General features: G+C 36.0%; 4 protein-coding genes across 7 annotated transcripts; 2 read left to right on the top strand and 2 right to left on the bottom strand.

Moving 5' to 3' along the window:
- The first annotated feature begins 1,399 nt into the window (after positions 1 to 1,399).
- LOC114743583 (heparanase-like protein 1) lies at positions 1,400 to 7,177 on the top strand. Of its 3 annotated transcripts, none has more exons than XM_028931802.1 (10): positions 1,400 to 2,002; positions 2,972 to 3,229; positions 3,355 to 3,391; positions 3,543 to 3,726; positions 4,496 to 4,644; positions 4,742 to 4,975; positions 5,310 to 5,499; positions 5,629 to 5,754; positions 5,891 to 5,993; positions 6,567 to 7,177. In XM_028931802.1, the coding sequence occupies exons 2-10, from the start codon at positions 3,020 to 3,022 to the stop codon at positions 6,975 to 6,977; spliced, it is 1,644 nt and encodes a 547-aa protein (XP_028787635.1). In that variant the 5' UTR covers positions 1,400 to 2,002; positions 2,972 to 3,019; the 3' UTR covers positions 6,978 to 7,177. The 3 variants fall into 3 exon arrangements, with proteins under 3 accessions (XP_028787635.1, XP_028787636.1, XP_028787637.1); XM_028931803.1 differs by lacking the exon at positions 1,400 to 2,002 and adding an exon at positions 2,113 to 2,225; XM_028931804.1 differs by lacking the exons at positions 1,400 to 2,002; positions 3,355 to 3,391; positions 3,543 to 3,726 and having other exon boundaries at positions 2,986 to 3,229.
- An 813-nt stretch (positions 7,178 to 7,990) lies between these two features.
- On the top strand, positions 7,991 to 8,732 carry LOC114743590 (LYR motif-containing protein 4B-like). The gene has a single exon (XM_028931811.1). It carries the CDS (start codon positions 8,066 to 8,068, stop codon positions 8,366 to 8,368), a length of 303 nt encoding a protein of 100 aa, XP_028787644.1. The 5' UTR covers positions 7,991 to 8,065; the 3' UTR covers positions 8,369 to 8,732.
- A 244-nt stretch (positions 8,733 to 8,976) lies between these two features.
- LOC114743587 (SNAP25 homologous protein SNAP33) lies at positions 8,977 to 11,712 on the bottom strand. The gene is made up of 6 exons (XM_028931808.1): positions 11,528 to 11,712; positions 10,351 to 10,982; positions 10,089 to 10,182; positions 9,878 to 10,008; positions 9,429 to 9,526; positions 8,977 to 9,244 (listed from the first exon to the last, which is right to left on the bottom strand). The coding sequence occupies exons 2-6, from the start codon at positions 10,843 to 10,845 to the stop codon at positions 9,145 to 9,147; spliced, it is 918 nt and encodes a 305-aa protein (XP_028787641.1). The 5' UTR covers positions 10,846 to 10,982; positions 11,528 to 11,712; the 3' UTR covers positions 8,977 to 9,144.
- Positions 11,713 to 13,005: 1,293 nt separating this feature from the next.
- Positions 13,006 to 19,964, bottom strand: LOC114743584 (sarcolemmal membrane-associated protein). 2 transcript variants are annotated; one of them, XM_028931805.1, is made up of 10 exons: positions 19,878 to 19,964; positions 18,618 to 19,111; positions 16,545 to 16,638; positions 16,169 to 16,228; positions 15,933 to 16,035; positions 14,995 to 15,592; positions 14,084 to 14,219; positions 13,756 to 13,923; positions 13,551 to 13,661; positions 13,006 to 13,398 (listed from the first exon to the last, which is right to left on the bottom strand). In XM_028931805.1, exons 1-9 carry the CDS (start codon positions 19,947 to 19,949, stop codon positions 13,605 to 13,607), a joined length of 1,782 nt encoding a protein of 593 aa, XP_028787638.1. In that variant the 5' UTR covers positions 19,950 to 19,964; the 3' UTR covers positions 13,006 to 13,398; positions 13,551 to 13,604. The 2 variants fall into 2 exon arrangements, with proteins under 2 accessions (XP_028787638.1, XP_028787639.1); XM_028931806.1 differs by lacking the exons at positions 13,006 to 13,398; positions 13,551 to 13,661 and having other exon boundaries at positions 13,794 to 13,919.
- Between the last annotated feature and the right edge of the window lie 1,603 nt (positions 19,965 to 21,567).

Here is a 21,567-nt window from a genome sequence, read left to right as displayed (position 1 = left end):
TGTGTGTTAATTGACTTCCACAGAAAAATTGAATATAATTGTTGCAGAAAAGAATAACTTTTTCCACATTTTTTTTATTTGATGGATTCTCTTAAGAACGAGCCGGGAAGGAATATGCTCTTTCTTTTCAAATGATGTTTAGTCTTGTATTTTTTTTTTCTTTTATCTGTCACGTCAAAAAAAATCAGAGAATTCGTTTTCTTTTCACTATCCCAATATTATACATCTCCCTCTTCCCAATTAATTTCGTGAATTTAATTAATAAACTAAAAAGATTTTGATTCATATAACATTATATTACTAAAATTAATCTATCCGTTAGTTGGAAAAAAGAAAGGGTGGCCAAGAGGAAAAAAGTTGTTAAAAGAGGGGGGGAAAAAATTCCATTGTCAAAACCTGTGGATTGCCTTGCCTGGTTTGTCAATGGCGAATCTTTGAAGGCATAACTTTTTTTTTTTTGGGGCCACACCTTGAACAAATAAATCTAGCTGTTGGCAGAAAAATCAATTAATTTTTTCTCAATAATGATGAAATTTTTGGAATAAAGAAAATTCTACGAAGAACAAAAAACAAGTGGATCAGAATCGAATTTATTTTTGACTCTATATGGTTAATTTATCAAACAAATACGGACAAGAAAGAGTCAAATTTCACTGTTCATGAGTTTTGAAATCCCCGTGACGCCCACGCTCAATATTTCTATGGAAATTTCCTCCCAAAGACAATGGTCCACATTGGTATCATTTTTCCATATCCAACGTCCCTCGTAATCAATATAGGCCTACGTCATAAGGGTTGGAATACTAAATTTGAAAGAACAACTACGCTCATAAAGTTGTGTTTTTCTAATATTAGTTTTAATATTTCTTATGCTAGCTAATTAAATTACAAAATTAAAAAAATTAATTAAATTAGCTATTTATAAAAAAATATATGTTAATTTTTCGAAAATATCCTAATTATTTGCAAACCATTTTTTAATATGTATAATTAGCAAGAATAATTTGAAAAAAATTATTTCTTAATATAAGAGTTAGTTAGACCGTACAATCTGACTTAAATATAATATTTTGATTTATTTTATTTTTCATATTTATAAATTTTTTAAAATTAATTTATCTAATTTATAAATTAATATATAACGCAATGTTATAAATTAATTTACATTTTAATTTTCATATATGTCCCCTCGCACGCCCCACTTTTAATTTTTAACGTGTAAAATTTCACGCTCAAAGTGATCCGATTAATTTACAACTTGCGGGTGATGAGACTGTATTTGGTCAAGTGGTGGGTCTTCAAATTGATCTTAAGAGTCAATTGTGGACAATCATACCCAAACCATTTCCTGGAATCCAAAGCAAAGCAGATACGGAACAAGGTTCTGGTGGGAGGAGGAGAAGGAAGGTTTTCTTATTTAGGCTACCTTCTACCCGAAGGCAAGAGACATCCTGCAACAATAATAACAATAAATCTGTTGTTTTCGAGTCTAATCAAATTTTCTTACTGTTTATTTTCTTTTCGTGCCTCAATCTACACGTACCTTCTATCTTTCACAGAACAGAATTGGCAGTTCAATTTTGCCTCTTTCATTACCTAAAAGTGATACTTACTTTCCCACCAACTCAGTTGATGGAATAGAAGCGACGTCTAATAATTGGAAGCTCGCTTGTGAGTTGTTATCCATCATCATTTCATGACAAACAAAACCAAATCAACCATCCGTTAAGTTTAGCATTAGCTTGTATGCTTGCGCCGACACATCTGAGACAGGTTTATCCACCCCGCTTCACCTATCTCACACCTAACAGGGAAATGTGGTCCTTCTTCGTTATCTCTGGCGCCTTTGAAACGTCAGAGTGATAAAAGCTTCGTTGTTTAGCAGTAAAAGCACCGAGCGTGTCGGCATGTTATGCAAGGAAGCATCCTCCGACTTATGCTTTAGTGTTGTCGTTAATGGTGGTGGATTGAGATAAGGCTGGTGTTGGATTATCCTTCCTGGGTAAGTGTTGTATTTTAGGAATTACATCCGGGTGTTCTTCTAGTTTGGTAATTTCTTTGTTTTGTAGTCTGCTTTCGATTCATGTCTTCTGGGTCCATATTCTTTTTTATTACTTATTTGCGGAGGCTTTCTATTCATCCTTTTTACTTCGGCTGTTGTCTGGAGATGTGGTTTGAATCTTATGATTGATAGCTCTGGGTTTCGCATACATAAATGACGCCTGGTGAGAAGCTAGTTCATCTTATTCGTTGAGTTTTGTGATTCAAACTTTGAGTTCTTAGATCTGGTATTGCAGTTGTCAATCTACTTGTTTTAGCTAAGACTTGACGTAGTCCGTTTATCTTATAGTTATCCGTTAAAACAAGTGGATTCATCGTCATTTTGCAATTATTGGGTCTCTTGTTTTTTTCTTCCTGGCAAAGTTGCGTTAGAAATCAGAACTGAATTCTCTGTGGAGACTAAATCTGTAATTATTTTTGACGGAAAAGAAATTTCGAAAGGCATAGTTTAAATATCCTAGTTCTGATTACCACTTTGAATCCAACGTTACCGTTGTTATAATTCCAAATCTGTGACGATTATTGATTAAGATCAATTTATGTAACCCAGATATTATACCGTCGTCCGCCCTGTAACATTTCTCCTTCTTTTTTTTTTTTTTAAATTAAAAACAAGCATAGTTTTTCTACTTAAAAAAAAAAGAAAAAGCAAGCATAGTTTTGGATTTTGTTGTCAACAGAGAGGAGTGTCAATCATGTCAAGGATGCATCATGTACACCAGTTTTGTTAAATTTGGTAATCACTTTTACCTTCTGCTAAAGCTAGCTTCCGAAGCTACATCGATTTAACATGCTGACTTCGGCAATTATGAGCTTGATTTCTTATTTCCAACTTTATGAAATGAAAAAGGGCAATTCTATGGCTTCAGAAAACCTGCCTGTAACTGAAATTTCGTCTTTGTAACTGCAGGTAGATAAGTAGAATTCGATGCTCTTGTAAGTCGCACCTTATCCAACAATGGGATTCCACATTGCCTTATTTCTCTTCTTGGCTTTTCTTCCACCGTCTTCAAGTCAAGAAGTTATACATGCTTCAATTCTAGTTAATGGAAATCAAGCAAAAGCTGAAACTGATGATAACTTCATTTGTGCCACGATTGATTGGTGGCCTCATGACAAATGTGACTACGACCATTGCCCATGGGGATACTCATCAGTCACTAATTTGGTGAGTATTTTGAAACTCATTTGTATCGAAGTCAAATGAAGAGAGCAGCGGCAAATTTGAATTAACTATTATGAAATGCAAGCCGGAGAAGTAATCTTAGTCGTGTTGAATATATTGTTTTTCAGGACTTGTCTCGCCCTTTCCTCGCCAAGGCAGTACGGGGTATGTGAGCAACAGTTTATTTCATTTGGTTTAATGACACCCAAGTGTGTTGTAGATTTGATTAGTTTCTATATGTGGTTTTATCCATGGCATCTTTTTGGAATAATTATTTAAGCATGATGCTATCCTTTCGATACTGGTTTTCTGATAGCTCTGAAGCCTTTGAGGATAAGAATGGGAGGTTCTTTGCAAGACCAAGTGCTGTATGATGTAGAAACTTTGAAGGTGCCTTGCCATCCCTTTCAAAAGATGAAAGGTGGATTATTTGGATTTTCAAAGGGATGTTTACACATGAAAAGGTGGGATGAGCTGAATCATTTTTTCAATGGAACAGGGTGAGAATTTTAACATTGAGAATTATTGTTTTCTTCACCTCTCTTTGGTCTCTCCTCCACCTCATTAAGCCACAGCTAATAAATAACAATCAAATATGCCAGTTGGGTTTTTACGTAGGGCACTACAAGTCTATAGCAATGTGACAGCTATCATTTGTGCAAGATTTGCTACAAATAAGTAGAAGGCTAGAACCCTATTTTTGATGTCTGAAGGGATAGTTCATTTTCCCCTTTATAATAAATGCAGTCAGACATTCCTCTCTTGGTTTTGGAGGTTTTCTTTTGTCATTGTCTGTTATTTTCTTATCCTAAGTATTGAATGACTCTTTCTATTGAGTAGCTTATTCCAAAAGTATGCTCTTAAGCATCATCTTTAGTCAGAGTTTGTTTCCCTGGTCACATCATTGTGCGGTTGTGCTGATTAATATTCTAATAGGGATGGCAAGAGTTAAACTTTGTGCTAGCCACTAATACTTTTGTTCACGTTAAGGAATCAATCAACCTGAAGGAATTTAGAATTATTATTACTATTATATATATAGCTGAAAAGTATCTGATTTGAGTTTTTGTCCGCATATGATTTTTAATGAGTAATTGAGTAGCATTCCTTTGTTTATTATCATTTACTAGTGAGTGTATTGTGTTTGTGGTTTTACGTACTATTCACAAGCATAACTGTATTTTTGTTTGAGAGAAAGCTTGAAAGAAGATGGGGAGGTTGCTCGAATGAGTACATGTAATGTAACCTTGTTTATGTTTCATATTGCAGGGCCATTGTGACATTTGGCTTGAACGCACTTTATGGGAGGCACAAAATTAGTCACAATGTTTGGGGAGGAGACTGGGACTCTAGCAATGCTCATGCTTTCATTAGTTACACTATCTCAAAGGGATATAAAATCGATTCATGGGAATTTGGTAGGAACAGCAGACAGAACTTCTTGTCATCTTCTTCTTCTTCTTCTTCTTCTTCTTCACTTGACCTCAATCTTGCATATTGCTTACGCCGCTGCAGGTAATGAGTTGAGTGGTAATGGCATTGGGGCAAGTGTTCTCCCTGCACAGTATGGAAAAGACTTGATACACCTTAAACAAATATTAGATATCTTGTATGAGCGATCTCGGTTCAAACCTGCACTTGTAGCACCTGGAGGTTTCTATCAAAAGGATTGGTATAATAAGCTACTACAGGTTTCAGGTTCTGGAATAATCAATGTTCTGACTCATCACATATACAATTTGGGAGCAGGTTTGCTTGTCCCTTGCCTAATACTATTATAAGAGTTCTTACTGAATCTTCTCTCTAGTATAATAAATTAAGTGGAAGCAATTATATGAAAATATTATTCTGTGCAGAATGCATTTATTGTTCTCAGTTTCATACGACATAACTCATGTCTCTTGCTTTTTCTATTGTTGTTACCTATTGCTGCGTCCTTCGCCATGTACTGAAAAATATGCAGGCAAATGATGCCCTTTTAATTACATGTTGTCTTGCATCAGAGATTACGTATTTCATTGACTTGCAGCGTAAAATGAGGTGGTCTGTTCTTCCTAACCAGAGTTTGTGATCTCATTTTCAGGCAGTGATCCGAATCTAGAAAAGAAGATTCTAGACCCTTGGCATTTGAGCAGCGTAGCATCAATATTTGGCAATCTTTCAGAAAGCATTGAAAAGGTGGGCCCTTGGTCTTCTGCGTGGGTTGGAGAAGCTGGTGGGGCGTATAATAGTGGCAGTCGTTATGTTTCTAGCACATTTTTAAACAGCTTTTGGTAATCTTCGTTATTGATTCCCCCAATTTTCTGTTTATTTTTTTAGTACTAAAGAAAATCTTGTCATTATTTATTTATCTAGGCATTATTTGTCATTAATTATAAGTTCAAAAATGCGTTTGCTTATAGGTACTTGGATCAACTTGGAATGGCATCCACCTACAACACCAAGGTCTATTGCAGGCAGACTTTGATTGGAGGCTACTATGGCCTTCTCAATATAACCACTTTCAGTCCCAATCCTGACTATTATAGGTAAGTGTCAATTGAAAATTCATGAAAGTAGTGTGGAGTTCATACACTTTTTTATGGATGTTAGAAGTTAGAACAACTCAAAAAATATCTTCACTAAACATATCTAATCCAAAGTTCTGATCTTGTTTTTGAGTAGTGCACTTCTGTGGCAAAGGCTTATGGGAAAGAAGGTTCTTCAGGCTTCTAGTGATTCTTCTTCGCCTTATTTGCGTACGTATGCCCATTGTTCGAAAGGAAGAGTAAGTATGCCGACTTTTTAAAATTTTTAATATTGAGATGAGATTCAAAAGGAAAACTTAAGAGGGTTTACTCCTTAGCCCATAGTTCGGAACAGATGGGCTTAACATGCTGCTTGTTGAAAAGAGAGATTCTTCTACTCCTTTCAGGCTTTCATCTTACAAGATAGATTAAGGAGCTGATAGAAAGTCATCAAATCTATTGACTCTTTTACCTAAAACATTTGCTTTTGTGAAATTTTCATTGATTCTTTGCACCTATGTCGCGTGAAAGTAAGAATTTTTCAAGAAGATACAAGGCTTTTCTTGCTAAGCTGAGTGGGAGAACCCTTTCTTTTCTCTCTCAATACTTGTATGTCTACTATCTTATTTCAGCATATCGAAGATTACTTGATCAATTTATCATGAGGGAAATGCGTTCATGATTCTTATGACTGGCTAGCTGTTTTAGTGGGGTGAAACCTACATACTCTTGAGCTTCCTGGGATACATATTCTAAGCATTTAAAGGCTTTATTTGCTATTTCAATCATAACCTTCCTTCTCATTTTTCATTTCTATCCATGATCTTCTCCAGGAGGGGGTAACAGTACTGTTGATCAATTTAAGCAATCAGACTAATTTCATTCTCAATGTTCAAAACCCCGTGGCTCCAAACAATGAAGGAACCAAGGAGGTGAAAAGCATCCGCAGAGATAACTCTTTCACTTATCATCTCAAGAAGACATTTTCATGGGTTGGAACCAAAGGATCTTATGTCACTTTCAGAGAAGAGTACCATCTAACTCCGAAAGATCGCGACCCTCAAAGCCGTACCGTGCTGCTAAACGGTATTCCAATGCAGTTGACAAGCCAAGGAGACATTCCAAATTTGGATCCAGTACACAAAAATGTACATTCTCCCATTTATGTAGCTCCTTTGTCCATTGTCTTTGTTGTTTACCCAAACTTTGATGCTCCAGCCTGTGTTAGCCGCCACAAGAATTAGTTTCTTAATAAATCTTGTATACTAGGACTGCTAATTGTAAGCTCTTTGTAACTGTAAGTAGTGAGCTTTTGTTCTTCTTCATTGGGAAGCTAGAAACTTTTCAATAAATTACTTTGGAAGAAAGAGGAGTTGTATCAACAGATTTTATATATTGATGCAAATAATTAAGTTTCAATTGAAGTCTGAGAAATATCTGCCAATTGTGTTGATTTTTGGGATCAGTGTTCTATTTTTTTTTTTTTTTTGGCCTGAAGATCAGTCTTCTAATGAAAAATGCATATTTCATGTTTTCTTTTCTTCTGGCTAATTTAATATTACATATAGTGATTGTCTTTACAACAATGACAACAATCAATTTGCTATTTCAAAATCAACTGACAATTTTCCAAAATCTAAATTAAATTTGAGATATCATTATATCAGCCAATTTGCAAGAATAAATCCCTTGTAAAAATGTTATGTTTGTATGAACCAAGTTGAAGTCGATCAAATTTTATAATTTTTTTTTTCATAATCTGTTTCCAGTCTCAAAAGTCTAAGGTTATTTCACGGCCTTCCTCTATTATAATTTTCCCCCACAATAATATGCTATCGTTCTTTTTATAAAGTTTTTTAAGGATATTTAATTTTGAAAAATTTTTAAAAAACAACTGTTGAATTTTAAAATTTCAAATCATGAATTACTTAAAAAATGTGTTGTCATTTGCTTTTTAAACATAGTCATTTTCTTTATGAATATAATACCCAATACTAATTTGGAATTTTAAAATTCAATAGTGATTTTTTTGAATTTTTCCTCATAATTTTTTTGGCCAACGATATTTAATTATTTACTTAGCCTTCAATATAAAAGACCGTGAAAATTTGACGGTATTTTCAAGTGACTTTTATTGAATAGGAATAATTATAAAAAAAATAAATCTAAAACATTACTAACAAGATTAATCATGATTAATGATTATAGAAAGGAGCGAGGCAGCGTATAACTATGTCGGCATTCGTTGAGGGCCAAAAAAGTCGGTAGTCATTGGTCATTACCACATCATATCATTCGCCAACTCTCTGGAGAGCAGAGAATCCCTGTAAAAATGGCGTTTTCTGCTTACGCAGCAGCCACCCGGCCATCAAAGGCCGAAGTGCTTTCTCTCTTCCGTTCTCTCCTCCGCACGGCGCGCCAGTTTCCCGATTACAACATCAAGGCATACACCAAGCGCCGAACCATCGACGGCTTTCGCCATAACCAAAACCTCTCGGATCCTTCTTCCATCGCTTCGGCGTTATCCGATGGCAAGGCTCAACTGGAAATCGCCAGAAGGCAAGCGATCGTCCACTCGCTCTACGCCCCAAGTGTCAGGAGCATTATGGAGACGAATTCCGAGCTCACATGTTAGGTTTCGGGCTATTAACTTATCCCCATCTTATTGCCAGTTACAGGTTTCGGACTGAGAGAGGCTTATTAATGTATAAACTTTATTTATAATCGTAACATGTAGACCAGTTCTTGATATTGACCATGTTTGTGATTGATTGAGAGAGGCTTATCAATGTATGCTTTTTACGGATGATCGTAATATATAGACCTGTTCTTATCGGATGGTTGTTTTGACGTAAGATACCAGTATTTGTGTAGGAGGGTTGTATTAGAGGCTTAACAGTAAACATAAAACTTTGGGTTATCCCCTCAATTATAAGCCTATGAGGAGCCAAGAAAATTGAATATTTGTATATTGAAATTCTCGTAGCTTTTAGAAGGAATGCCTGGGTTTTCCAATCAACGCATCTTTCAGTTTCTTGACCTGCTCCTATAGAAGGTTGGTATTGCATGATTTCATTGACGCAAATTTTTTTCCAGATCAGGGAATTATAGTTCGGAGTATCGCATTTTTAGAGTTTAGATTCAATCAATCATTGTCTTAGAAGAGAATATAGCTGGAGGATAGATGAGCCTTCTATATGGGGAAGTTGGGAAGACTAGTCATAAATCCCGGAAACAGGCAGGTGAAGTTTAATACGTTGCACATTTAAAATTGTGCAAACCAAAATCATATGTATTGAAGAATTTGTTTTATTGATCCCAAAAAAGTAAAAGAAAAATACAACAGCGAAAAGTAAAGGATCAGTATAAGGCAATAGGAGAAGCTGGAAATGAATATGAAAACTCTGCCCCCTATTTTCCAAGCAAACGACGGCCACGTTGGTTAGCACCTTTCACGCGGAAATTCAACTCATCCACATCATTGTACATATGATCAATGGCCTTGTTTTGCCTGCAACAGCACCAACATTACCAATAGATAAGTCACGTTAAAAGTTGTTTTGTTGGGAATTTTCGGAAGTGTTGCTTAAAATGTTGCTTATTTTCGCAAGGATTGGGCAAAAGATTTTCTTCTAGTGCTCAAGAACAACTGGAAGGTGAAATTAGATAGGAGAATAAACGAATATTTAACTAACCTATCCATTTCGGATCCCATGTCAGTAGCCATGTCTTTCAGCTCTCCCAAGATATCACTTAAATTTGACAATGCATCATCTTGCTTCCCCTTCTCAAACTGTTTAGGGACATTTATTTATTAGCCAATTATGGAACCTTACATCATCACAGAAGATGAAAATAACAAATGGAAGTGGCATTATCCAAGTTGGACATACAGAGACTACCTACTGATGGGGTTAATCAGAGTAAGATGAACAAAATTGCCAGAATAGCGGTAGTTGCTAATAAAGAATGCTTATCTGGACGAGTCATCGGCCAGTGCAACTAAAAGCTATAGTAAGAATCCACCAATCCCATATTTTTGCAACAGAGATTTATAACATATCAAGAGCCCTTAAGATAATTGAGTTTCGTCACGCTCAGCTAGCTTTAGACAAGATGTTAATGTTCACTGAATGATACAAACCTCAACTTTTTGAAGGGCATCTGTCGGTTCAGGAGGTGGTGTCCGGGACTTTGACTGCCCTCTTGGTGCAGAACCCAATCCCAACTTCTCCCTCTGCTCCAAGTGGCTGCCCTTTCTTCGTACTGGATCATCTGTGTTATGAAGTATATCATGCATATGTTACATACACGTACATACATATAAAGGAAGTGGAGGGGAAAAAGAATAAAACCTCCAAATATAACAGGGCCAGTTATGTTGCGTGTCTTCTTTGGTTTCCAAGTTTTGGAAAACATGCCACCAAGGCTTCCCAAGAGCTTTTCTCCCTGTAAAAGACATTCAAGTAGTTTAGTCCAGAATATCATTAGAATGTTACTTTACAGCAGGCTGTATAGCACAAGAAGCAATAGTCTAGGTAAACGGACACCAAGAAGCCGCTCAATATAGGAACACTGACGCATGCATTAAATAACTCTTTAAAACCAGATTGGTACCCGACTAAGATCCTGATCAATATCGACGGCAACATGGTGAGTCCTGGTAATCTGCTCTCCTTGTTGATGCAGGGTGACTAAAGTCTTGGTAGCATCCTCTCTCATATCCTCTGCTATCTTCAAACAATTGTTAACTGATTTTGTCGTCTCCTCAGCCTTGTAAAAAGCATAATTCTCCAATTCTTGCACTGACTGATTTTCTATTCCTCCTGAGTCACGAAAATCATTCTTATACTTGTTTCGGTCTGCTGATCGAGGGGCATAGGAAGATAATGAAGAGTTCCCATTTACATCATAATCATCAAAAGGGTTGGTCTTGACCTCTGTTGTTACTAGGGTAGGATCTGAAGAACTCCTCCTAGAGGAATTATAATTTTTGCCGTCCTTTGCCAAATCAGCAGAATCAAACGGGTTTGACTTTGATTGGACAGGATAGACAGGATCAACAGAATTGTGTTTTGAGAACTTCAAGGGAGATTTCTTAGAACCAAACATTCTCTCGAAGTCACCACTAAGCAGTAAGCAAGAACACTCTGCAGAATTTGGTTAGAGGAAGAGCAAGGTGAGGGGGTAAATCAATTTAACAAGAAACAACGGTGTCCTAAGTAAGGTGAACGCAGAACAATTTCTCCCTGCAAAAATAAGCAAGAACTGTTCATGCACTGTCATTGTAGACAAATAGGCAAATACCATACTATCAAGGCACTGATTACGAATCAGTTAGTCTTCTTAGGATAAAAGAAACCCAACCTTTATCAATCCTTTATCAACTAAGGGTACGTTCAATAAAATTACTTAAGACGGAAGTCAAAAGACGACGAACTAAAATATCGAAGATTAACGGATTCATGAATTATACGAAGAATTCATTAACAACAATCTCAAAGCCGACGACAAGAAAGAGGCGTTAAAACTTATATAAACTGACAACGGAATCGACAACCTATTCGGTCTGTTTAGCTCGTCAGAGAATGAAAGAAGAAAAATCTTTGGATAACGAAAAGAATCATAAAAGCCTCAATAATAGCTTCAAATTCCAATCAACAGAGATAGAGAGGAAGCAACGTTGACCATTAGGTGATCATAAAAACCATCAGGAGTCCTACAATTTATGGGCTTTATACTGTAACAGAACACTCAGAAATCAATGATTGTTGAAGAGAAAGTAGATGAGTACCTGGAGAAACCCAACGAATGTGCAGAAAGAAAAAACCGAGAGAACTACGAGAGGAGAAGTGAATACCCAACAATTTTAAAGCCTTCGAGTCCCAAGAGGGAGAACAAGAAATGGGAGGAGGAAAGGGACTATTTCAACTGAAAGAACCGGCAAATGTAGAAACCTTGCAAAATCGCGTCAAGAAAAGAGGGAGGGTAGGAAACTGCAACGAAGCCAGGATGGGTGGAGCGAGTACACAATATATTTTTATATATATATATATATATATATATATATTTTGCGTAAGCACTCGAGAAGGACCCCAAGCAGCTTAGGTAATCACGGCGGGTGTTTTTGGGACTGGGGGCCACACATCACATTCGCTCTCAGAATTCGTCGTTGGCGTTGTTTAGATTTCATTTTTGAGTTTTGAATAAATCAAGCGTGGACGCCATTTATGATTTTTTTTCTTCTTTTAATTGTTAGGATGGGCCATGTTGGAAGTCATTTGATTCAGACCGAAAACCGTATGACTTTGTCAACTCCTTGGAAGAATTAATATACTCCTCCGATCCTTAATATAAGACCCATTTAACTAATTTGATTAGATTAAGGAAGTTAGGTAAGTTGGTTAATTATAAAAAATATGATGCGTTTTTTCTAAAATACCATAATCATATTTCTTAATACTTCATCTTTCTCTTCTACTTGATTATGGTTGAAAGGGTATCCATAAGGGAAATTAGAGATAATTGATAAATATGAGAAATAGATCTTATCTTTAAGACCAAAACCAACTCACCAATTGGGTCCTATATTAAGGACCGGAGGAGTATATTTTTTTCATTTATCCTATTTCGTTGGATTGACAGCACCAAATTTGTTTAAAGTAGATTTTGGAAACATCCGTGTGACGTATGAGGAAATTTCTAGTTTTATTTTGTTTTTATATCTTGCCCTTCAAAAGAGAATTCCGAGCCATTAAAGAACATGCCGCAGCCATTGACTTCCTAATGCCATTTACATTATTTTTTTGGCCAGTTACTATTTTAAATCGGTGAATGATTGAATACACACACACATTACATATGCCTCTCAAAGATGTTGCCGAATTCAACAATGATTTTATGATTAAAATGGAGCCTTGCCACTAATATATTAATATAAATTTATAATAAAATTCGTCCTTTTATAAAAAAAATAAAAAAGAAAAATTTTATCTGAAATTATATCATTTACGTTTTTTTGCCAACCTCAAATTATACTATTTGCAAATCATAAAATGCATGAGGATTTTTGAAATGATGTATAATACCAAAAATATCTAATCATAACATATTGACATAAATATATGCAAAATTCAATATACCAATCACTCGAGAATACGTACATGAGTGCATACGGAGTTATCCACACACCCAAATATGGAGGTGCGAATAAGTGACGGGAAATTTGAACTTAAAATTTAGGCTTTAAAATACTAAAAATCTTCATACCCAAACATAAATAGATGAATTTACAATTACAAGAGCAACTGTTATGCTCAAGCCATGACCTACGATTCGTCTAGGGCGTACTGAAAACATCACAATACTAGGTTGCTCACGCCCAATATAAAAAAATAGCAAAATTTCAAATGACAGAATTGACCTAGAAGTCAATCCTTCATAACAGACATTCCCACCCTGATCAAGACTATTGCAAGAAAGAAGAGAGAGAGAGAGAGAGATCGCAGGCATCTGTACAAAAATTCAATGTGTTTATATCAATTCTTGCACCCCATATCACAAAATACACTGTGACACGCACGAGCTAGTTCTTCTGTACAGCCACTTCATTTCTCTTCTCCAGGAACCAAGACATGAGAAGACATCCTACATCTTTCAGTACATCTGTCCACGATATAGTAATTTTATCAGCAGTATATTATGCAAGGCAATTACAATCAGCACAATAACAATACATCATTGAGAAAGAATAACAATTCATAAACAGACCGCGTGAAAGGATTAAAAGGGCTCCAAATATATAACTAGGCACAAACCTCTAAGATGAGTCTCTTCTGATGAACTTGAAAAACTTTGAATAATTCCAGTTTCTACACTTCAGGGAGACCGCGGACAGCAAATAAAGATTTTCTCTGTTCTCTTTGAAGCTTGATTGCAAAGAAGAAAGGACGAAAGTCACGCATTTTCTTGGATTAGTTTCTGATAGACGAGAGATAGGAGGTCATGAGTTTACAATTATACCTGTGCTTCTAACTCGGCAATTCTTTGCAAGGATGCCTGTTCAATGCGAGCACGATGCTTACGTTCTTCTTCTAACAAACCTGTAACTTGATATCTAAGCTCTGCCATTTCTTGAGCAAGGTCCTCTGCTTCTTCTTTGGCCTTCAACTTTTCTTCTCTTAATTCTTCCTAGTAAAAAGTTTGAAATCACTATATACATGTCCAGGCTCTAAATAAACTTGAGTAGATCAAATTGCGCAATTAAAAAGGTACACTGTATTTTCACTTTTGTATTTCAGGAATAGACGCCAACCATTTCAATGTTTTATGCTTCAATAAATGTACACACCTTAAGTTTCTCCACAAGTGTTTTATACTTTTGCATCTGATGTGACATCTTCTGCATCTCCTCTTTAATATCTGCATCTGTTTCCAACGCCAAAGATAGCCTCCCAAGGAGTGGACCCAATACTTCTCCATAAACACTTGGGAAATACATGAAAATATTGTCATAAATTTTGCGAAAGAATGCTTCAATTCAGTAAGTTCAAATTAAAATAATTTAAAGGAAACAATTCAATTATGAACCTAAATTATCAGTAACTGCCAGCCAAAGAAGATCACATGACAAAAAATTTCCTCACGGGAATTGTACACTAGTGTCCAAATTGACATGTTGAATATTTCCTGGTATGCTTGCCGTTTATGGAATATTACATTCAACAGTTGAGATTAAATGATTGAAGACCATATATATAGGAATTAGGACCCAACTGGAACATTATTTGGCTAATAAAATTACAAATAAACCAAGGCACTTCTTCAATTTTCAGAATCCATCATCTATATCCCGACATTTAAACATACAATCTCACAAGAGTAAAAGGAGCAATTAAGTAAAGTGTAATAAGTTCAATGCTTACAATATCAGGCATCCACTTAATGACAAAAGTAAAGACACTGTGGCTCTGAAATATTACTAATCAGTGCTTCTTTTAAGGGAGAACATTCATTAGCAAGAAAGAAGAAGAAAGTAGAAAGAGACGCCCGATTTGATTTTATGCCCTTGAAGAAGAGAAATTGGCAATTTCATTCTGAAACTATCAAATAAAAGATCAAGCAAAACTGCCAGAGTCACAAGCTCACCACCATAGAGGAAAACCATTGTCCTTCCATTATAACACAATTATGATAGCATACTTAACAGGACACTTGTTACATGCAGATTAGTTGAAAAACCAAACATCTTCCATTGTATACCTTATATCCTTTGATATGTCTGAACCCTTCTCTTGTTCGCTCAAGGAAGACTGACCATTGAGTTGTGATCTGTCCTTCTTTTCTAGCCACTCTTCAACCTTCTGAGAAAAATTTCCGGTGTTCACATTGACAGCATCAATCTTATTGTTAAGTTTCTTATTTTCCTCATTCAGAGAGACAATATTTTTTTGGGCTTCCTGAAATTTAAATTGAAGCTCTCCAATCAATCTACTCATTCTAGTGTTTTCCTCCAGAGTTTCCTCCTGTATTTTCTTAGCCTCAAAGTGACTCTGCTCCAAGGCCATCATGTCAAGTTTCATGCACTCTACCTCACATTCAGACTCTAATGCCATGGATGAAATTGATTCCTTCAATTTCTCTACGGACAGTGTTGACTTCTCCAATTCCATTTCTTTAGTCACTAATTCCTTCAACAAGAAAAATTGTTCAGAACTGGATCTCTGCAGCTCCTCTTTTAACCTGATAACCTCATCTTGTAAGCCTTCCATATCCTTTATTTTCAGTTTAAAGCTGTAAACAAGCTCTTGCAGGTATTTGACCTCCATGTTCCTTCCATTAAGCTGATCCTTAAGGTAATCTGTATCGAGTATGATCAAATAAAGCCAATGAGTAAAAACCTCCACACAAAAAAACCTACTAGATAAATCAAATTCATTGAAAATCGATGATTATTACAACTTAATTTGCTGGCCAAAAAGAACGAAAAAAATAATATGTTATTGGACGGCAATCATCTGTTGCACAAAAGGTTCACTTATGAGAGAGAGTAAAGACTTGCAACTTATATGCATATAAATAAAACAGAATTGACAACATGGACTACTTTCCATCTATCAATAATCTGAAAGAGCTTTAATTACTTTCATAGAAAGAACCCATTCAAAGAGCATCTAAAGCTAAGAAACATGACAAACTACCTATTTCCTGAGAGCAGTTCAATAGCTCTTCTTCCAACCTCTGTATGTGTGTCTTATCTTTTATGCTAGTCTCTAATAATGACTTCTCATGTAGTTCTATTATCTGCATCAATGGCAAAAATCAGACTAGTATCAGATCATAATGTTACATTCCCACTCTCCCTACAAAAATATGTAAAATGCCTGATAAAACATAATGTAATATAATAGCTTGAACTCAATCTGGTGTGACGTACCCGGAGTAGCTCAAAAATTTGGGATTGTGAACAATTTATCATGTCCTTCTCTTTTCTAAGCTGCATGTCAAACAGAATCCACATCAGTAAAAAGTTCAAATGATATATAAATTACATACAGCATGGAAAAGGGCTCTGTTCTTTTAGGACACACAATTAAAGTTTGTTAAAGCAGTCAACAAATATATATATATATATATATATATATATATATGTATGACGAACCAGTTTGATTAAATATCAGTAACCCATGTAAGGAGTTCTGTTCTCTCGAGCACAGAATGAAAGTCATCCAGTCTTATGTGACTTCACATTCCTAATAGGGTACATGATTTGATTCCGCGTAGCAAGAAGCTGAAAGGGGTAGAAACGGTACCTCTCTACATCTTGTTTTAATTTTCAAGAGTTCCTCCGCGTTAAAAGAAGTATCGGTGTCACTTCTGAAATTATTTGACATTTCTGCAAGCAATCTGACGCAAGTGCCTTAGGGAGGAGTACATGATGGGTGTTTATTAACAGATAAGTCGCGTTAAATTTGGCAGTAGTGGTACATACGAAAGAACAAACACCAACCAACAGCTAACGCGCAACAGTTTTTCCAAGATTAAAGATATATAACAGTCAAATGGATTAGCAACTGAAGACAAAAAAATTCATAACATGATTCTGCAAGTAATGAAGTTGATTTTCAAATTTCTTAAAAGTACCTAATCTTAACTACCTCAGCTACTTTCTCCAGGTGAAAACATAACATAAGGGAGAAAATGATAGAATGCGAGCTTGACCCATGATTAAACAAATACTAGTTTTTCATGTTCATCGCCCCATACGAAAGAACTTAGTAAAACCCTTGACGGGGATTTGGTAGATATATAATTGGGAAGTACGCCTAAAGATTCAATCCTCAGAAAAACCGACTCCGAACTCATTCATCAGCACCGAATACATTAATATATCGACATGAAACAGAAACGGTAGGAATCTGAGCTAGTTACCTGAATTAGATAATTCGTCTTGGGAGAAAAATTAAGCAAATACGAAGGTTAGTCCAATATTCCCATTACAATGATTCAAAATTTAAAATGCAGCCCCCATGGCAAGGTTCGAAGACATTCTATTTGAGCTGGCATGGAAAATGGGAAGAAAAGGAAGGAACAAGCGATGCTAGGTGGCAGGTGCTTATTATCTTCGGATTGGGCTTGTTTAAAAGGCTAATTATTTGGGCCCGGATGTCCAAGAGTGAAGCATTAAATGGATTTCATCCACTTTTTTTTTTAGAATGATCCATAATTTCATTCTAATAAATTCATGTTTTTCCACTTGGCCGAGTGGTGTGTGTGAGGAGTGTGCGTTGCGGGTTCGATCCCGCCTCCTTGTAACAAAAAAAAAATTCATATTTCTGTTCACATCTAATTGATTTATCACTTTTATTTAGAACTAAAGTTTAAAATCCTTCTATCATAAATCTAAGACTTATTTTATAATTCAATTTGTACTATAAAATAGGTCTGAAGGATAGGAGAAATATAATTTAAACACTATCTAAGGCATCCAATTAATTATGCAAAAAAATCAATTATTCATTTTTATTCTGGCAAAAAAAAATTATTAAGTTAAAAAGTCCTTCGAATAATTCAAAAATTGTTTAAATTGAAAGTCATTGCCGTTTAATTTTATCCTATGTTTAAATTATCATAATTTAATTTTTCATTTAAAAGCGCGTTCAAGTTAATTAAATTTAAAAATATTAACATGTACCATAGTACATGAGAGATAAATATACTTCTGCATTAATAGATAATAAATTATATATAATTTTTATATCTTTATTATTATCCTTAAAATATTGAGTGTAAAAAAACATAATAAACATGTAGCTTAATACGAGAAGTCGAAAATGATAACAAAAATTTGACAATGCAACTAATTGTCCAAAATTTCGAAAAGTACAATTTCTTTTTGTCACATTATCCGTGAAAGATCCAACGGCGCTAAACTGCACCGTTGACTTTTTGCATAAAATAAATAAAGGCTTTTGTAAGGTCAGTATCCCCAATTTCCCATGTGGTAGAAATGACAATGAGATCACAAAGAGGCATTTCCATTCCCATCCATCTGCAGCGTAAGCCTTGCCTTTTCCCGCGTAGGACTTGCTTCTAATCACAGTCAACAGCCAAGTCATCTTATTCTGCCAGTGCTGAAAATAATGTAGGGAAAATCACTATAAGAAAGAAATATAATCACTAAAAAATCTTACAACAAGTAATGTAAAATTATAAATCATTGTTATTTTGTGTACCAAAACTTATCATTGCGTATTGCACATTTGTTGTGGGACATTTGAGTGATTATTTTTCTTGCCTGAAACCTCATAGGATCATGGTCATTCTTCCAAACTCCAAACGTTTCTGTCCCTAGCTCTCTTGGCTATGAATATATATAATTTGACCCTGGCTGCTTCTGCATCATCAGCTTCACCATTACAGCATGCTTCTGCCCAGCAAGGTGAAAATTGAACACCGTTTGGCTGTTGCACACCACATTACATAGAGTGCATATTCTAATATCAGTTTCTGCTGCCCCACCTTTTATAAGTTTACGTTTCTTTGCCTCAATATCCTCAACCATGGCTGCTTTATTTGGCTTATGTGAATTTATCCCTTCATCTTCACAAGTGTTTGGCCTTTCCTGGGGCCTAACAACAGGATTGGTTGCACGCTGCAAAGCATTATTTGATTTTGAGAGCAACCCCAGGTTCCTCAGGTGTTTCCTCCCAGCTAAGTGTGTCATATATACATCCCTGCTGTTGCAACTGATCTTGCAAAGTTCGCACCATGCAGGTTGGGTAGAAATTTTCTTTGGGCCTTTTTTCCAAGGACCAATGCCAAGATGCTTAAACGCGGCAAGATAAGAACCAATACCATTATCAGACATCAAGCTAATCTGCAAAGTGAACAAAAGTTCTCGGTTAATGTAGAAATGGTCTAGTGGTTCTTATAAACCATAACAGTTTTGTTGCATTTCTACATAGCAAGCCAAATGAAAATCCAGTAAGGGATGCAACAGAACAAAATGAGGTGCGGTATTTGGAGTAAACGTAATTGAGCAATTGAAACAGAAACCAAGCAAGGCTGCAAACATCTAATTCAAATTATCTGATGGTTGTAGATAGCAATGCTAAGGTTCTCAAAGGAGTTGAAAAAAATATATTACAATTATAGCCAACCACTCTACACAAGCATTACTTAATTCAACTAAATTACCAGCAGAAGTATTTCACCCTATCATGTATGACCATTTCAGATCATGGTTGCTCCCATTAAGGGGCTTTTAACACCTGCTAACTAAATTGGAGTATCAATAATTCAATATTGAGCAAAGAATCGCAACAGTTTCACCATATGGAACTAATTATGAGTTATTAGCTCCAGATGAAAAGAACGTTTGGAGTTTGGCCAGCCAATGTGAGAACACGTACAAGTGAGTCAAGATTGATGGGCATGGGTTAAAGATACTAGTCATTTGGAAAATAAAAAAACAAAGAGATCAGTGGAGATGAGCTGAAACTTTTCACAATAAGAATAAGACACTCAACAAACGGCTAATTATGAAACAGTGTTTATAACTAGACTTCACTGTTCCCAGCAGCCAACACTTACTAGTAAAACGAATATCAAGAGTAAAAAGAATTATTAAAGCAAAAATTCACCTGAGCAGCATGCTTTTTCCCGGATAGGTGTTTGTTATATACATCTTCACTATTGCAGGCGACGTTACACATCGTGCAAACCCTTACTGAATCAACTGCTGCACCGCCACTCACAAGCTTCTGTTTCTTAGACTCTAACTCTTTGCCCACCACACCAATTGAATCTTGTCCTTGGACCCTATTTATTTGACTTTGTAAACTTGCATGAGAGGCTCCTGGTATCACTGTATTGGTGGGGCTATTTAGCAATTGCATATTCTTCCTGTGCTTCTCTTCTGTTACGTGCTTTTCAAAAACATCTTTGTTTGTGCAATCAATTTTGCAAACCTCACATTGCATTGGTTCATTAGCTTTGGTTTGGTTTGGCATAGGCAACGTTACTGGGGTAAGACTAGGCAAAAGTTGACGCACCCAGATGTCATTCCACGCAGAAGAAAAACTTGCCGACACAGCCGAAGTCCCATGAGAAGCTCTGGCAGCCTGTAAATCACAAGAGTTGTAATCCAAGAAAACAGATTAAATCTGAAACTGCTCATCAAATTGATAAAAGGAATAAGAAAAGGTCAAATCTACCAAACTACACCACTCAATAATTTTTTTCTCCCCTTTACTCGACAGAAAAGACATATTGACGAAAAAAAGAAGGCATCTACAACATAAGTAAAACAAGAAAAATACCAGATTAGTCTATGCAATGCGGATTCGGAAGCCAGTGGGTATTTAAGAAAAAGAAACACCAAATAAAATTGGCTCGAAAGAAATTTTCAATCTATTTGCAAAGTCAAAAACGAAACTCCTCTTAAAAATTTTTTGACGAAACCCAGGGCGAGGCCGACCTGAGAAACTTGACAGGAGAAACTGATGATAAGGAATTCTGCATTCCATCTTAACCATAAAAACCACAAGCCCACCAACAAGCATCCCGTGAAAGAGTCTACATTTCAACTAAACTAAAGTACGGAACCGTTCAGCCAAACTTTTCATTGGAAAAAAGGAAAAAAAAAGCTCTTTGCAAAATAGCCACTCTTTCACAAGTTAAAACTGTTTTTCGGATTCAACTTCTTCCAGTGATAATAACAATAACAAAATGGAAGAAATTTTGCTCTGTGTGAAGCGTGTGAGAGTTTCAACTTACAGCTTCGTATCTCATGGAGCGAACTTGCTTGACGATCCAGTTCTGAGTATCAGCGTTCGTGTCCGGGGAACTAATTGATTGGCGCCCATAAGAAGAACGAAACAACGCGTATGAGGCCGAACGTCCTAGCGGGTCGGATCCATGAGAATGAAGAGGCGAATCCGAATGCACGAAGGGAAACGGCGAGAATAACGATTCCGAATGATTGGGCTGCTGAGGGAAGAGGGGAGAATACGGCGGAGGGTGCATTTAGACGATTGTATATGAATCAAGCAAGAGCGAGAGCGAGGTTTCTCTAAACTGCGTCCGAGCGTCGTAGTGATGAAGCAGAGCCTCTATGGCATTCAGCCGTTCATGAAGGAGACAGATCACGGCCGAGCCATCTGTCTATCTACACATACACGCACGCAGAAATCAGTGAAGTTGAACTCCCAGTCATTGGGCGCGAGTAGCTATATACTGCCTCCGCTTCTTAACGGGTCTGTGATATAAAATTTCATTTAATTTTTATTTTAATTTATTTTATTTTTTATATTTATTTATTAATATAGTCAT

The sequence above is a fragment of the Neltuma alba genome, unplaced genomic scaffold (genome assembly GCF_004799145.2).
Source record: "Neltuma alba isolate B1F8T4 unplaced genomic scaffold, ASM479914v2 tig00004058_pilon, whole genome shotgun sequence".
Lineage (NCBI taxonomy): Eukaryota > Viridiplantae > Streptophyta > Magnoliopsida > Fabales > Fabaceae > Neltuma > Neltuma alba.
Note: the sequence above shows the minus strand (reverse complement) of the source record. Positions and strands in the feature narration are given on the sequence as shown.

Bases quoted from the DNA above. Each gene is read 5' to 3' on its own strand.
- LOC114743587 (XM_028931808.1), bottom strand. From the start codon at position 10,845: ATGTTTGGTTCTAAGAAATCTCCCTTGAAGTTCTCAAAACACAATTCT. The intron at 10,009-10,088 runs GTTTTATTCTTT...TTCATAACACAG, and splicing joins TGGCCCTGTTATATTTGGAG to ATGATCCAGTACGAAGAAAG. The intron at 9,527-9,877 runs GTTTGTATCATT...GTCCCTAAACAG, and splicing joins ATGCCCTTCAAAAAGTTGAG to TTTGAGAAGGGGAAGCAAGA.
- LOC114743590 (XM_028931811.1), top strand. From the start codon at position 8,066: ATGGCGTTTTCTGCTTACGCAGCAGCCACCCGGCCATCAAAGGCCGAA.
- LOC114743583 (XM_028931802.1), top strand. From the start codon at position 3,020: ATGGGATTCCACATTGCCTTATTTCTCTTCTTGGCTTTTCTTCCACCG. The intron at 4,976-5,309 runs GTTTGCTTGTCC...TCTCATTTTCAG, and splicing joins CATATACAATTTGGGAGCAG to GCAGTGATCCGAATCTAGAA. The intron at 5,994-6,566 runs GTAAGTATGCCG...GATCTTCTCCAG, and splicing joins CCCATTGTTCGAAAGGAAGA to GAGGGGGTAACAGTACTGTT.
- LOC114743584 (XM_028931805.1), bottom strand. From the start codon at position 19,949: ATGTGTAACGTCGCCTGCAATAGTGAAGATGTATATAACAAACACCTA. The intron at 19,112-19,877 runs GTGAATTTTTGC...TTCACTTTGCAG, and splicing joins GGAAAAAGCATGCTGCTCAG to ATTAGCTTGATGTCTGATAA. The intron at 16,639-18,617 runs GTCAAATTATAT...CACTTGCGTCAG, and splicing joins ATGATGCAGAAGCAGCCAGG to ATTGCTTGCAGAAATGTCAA.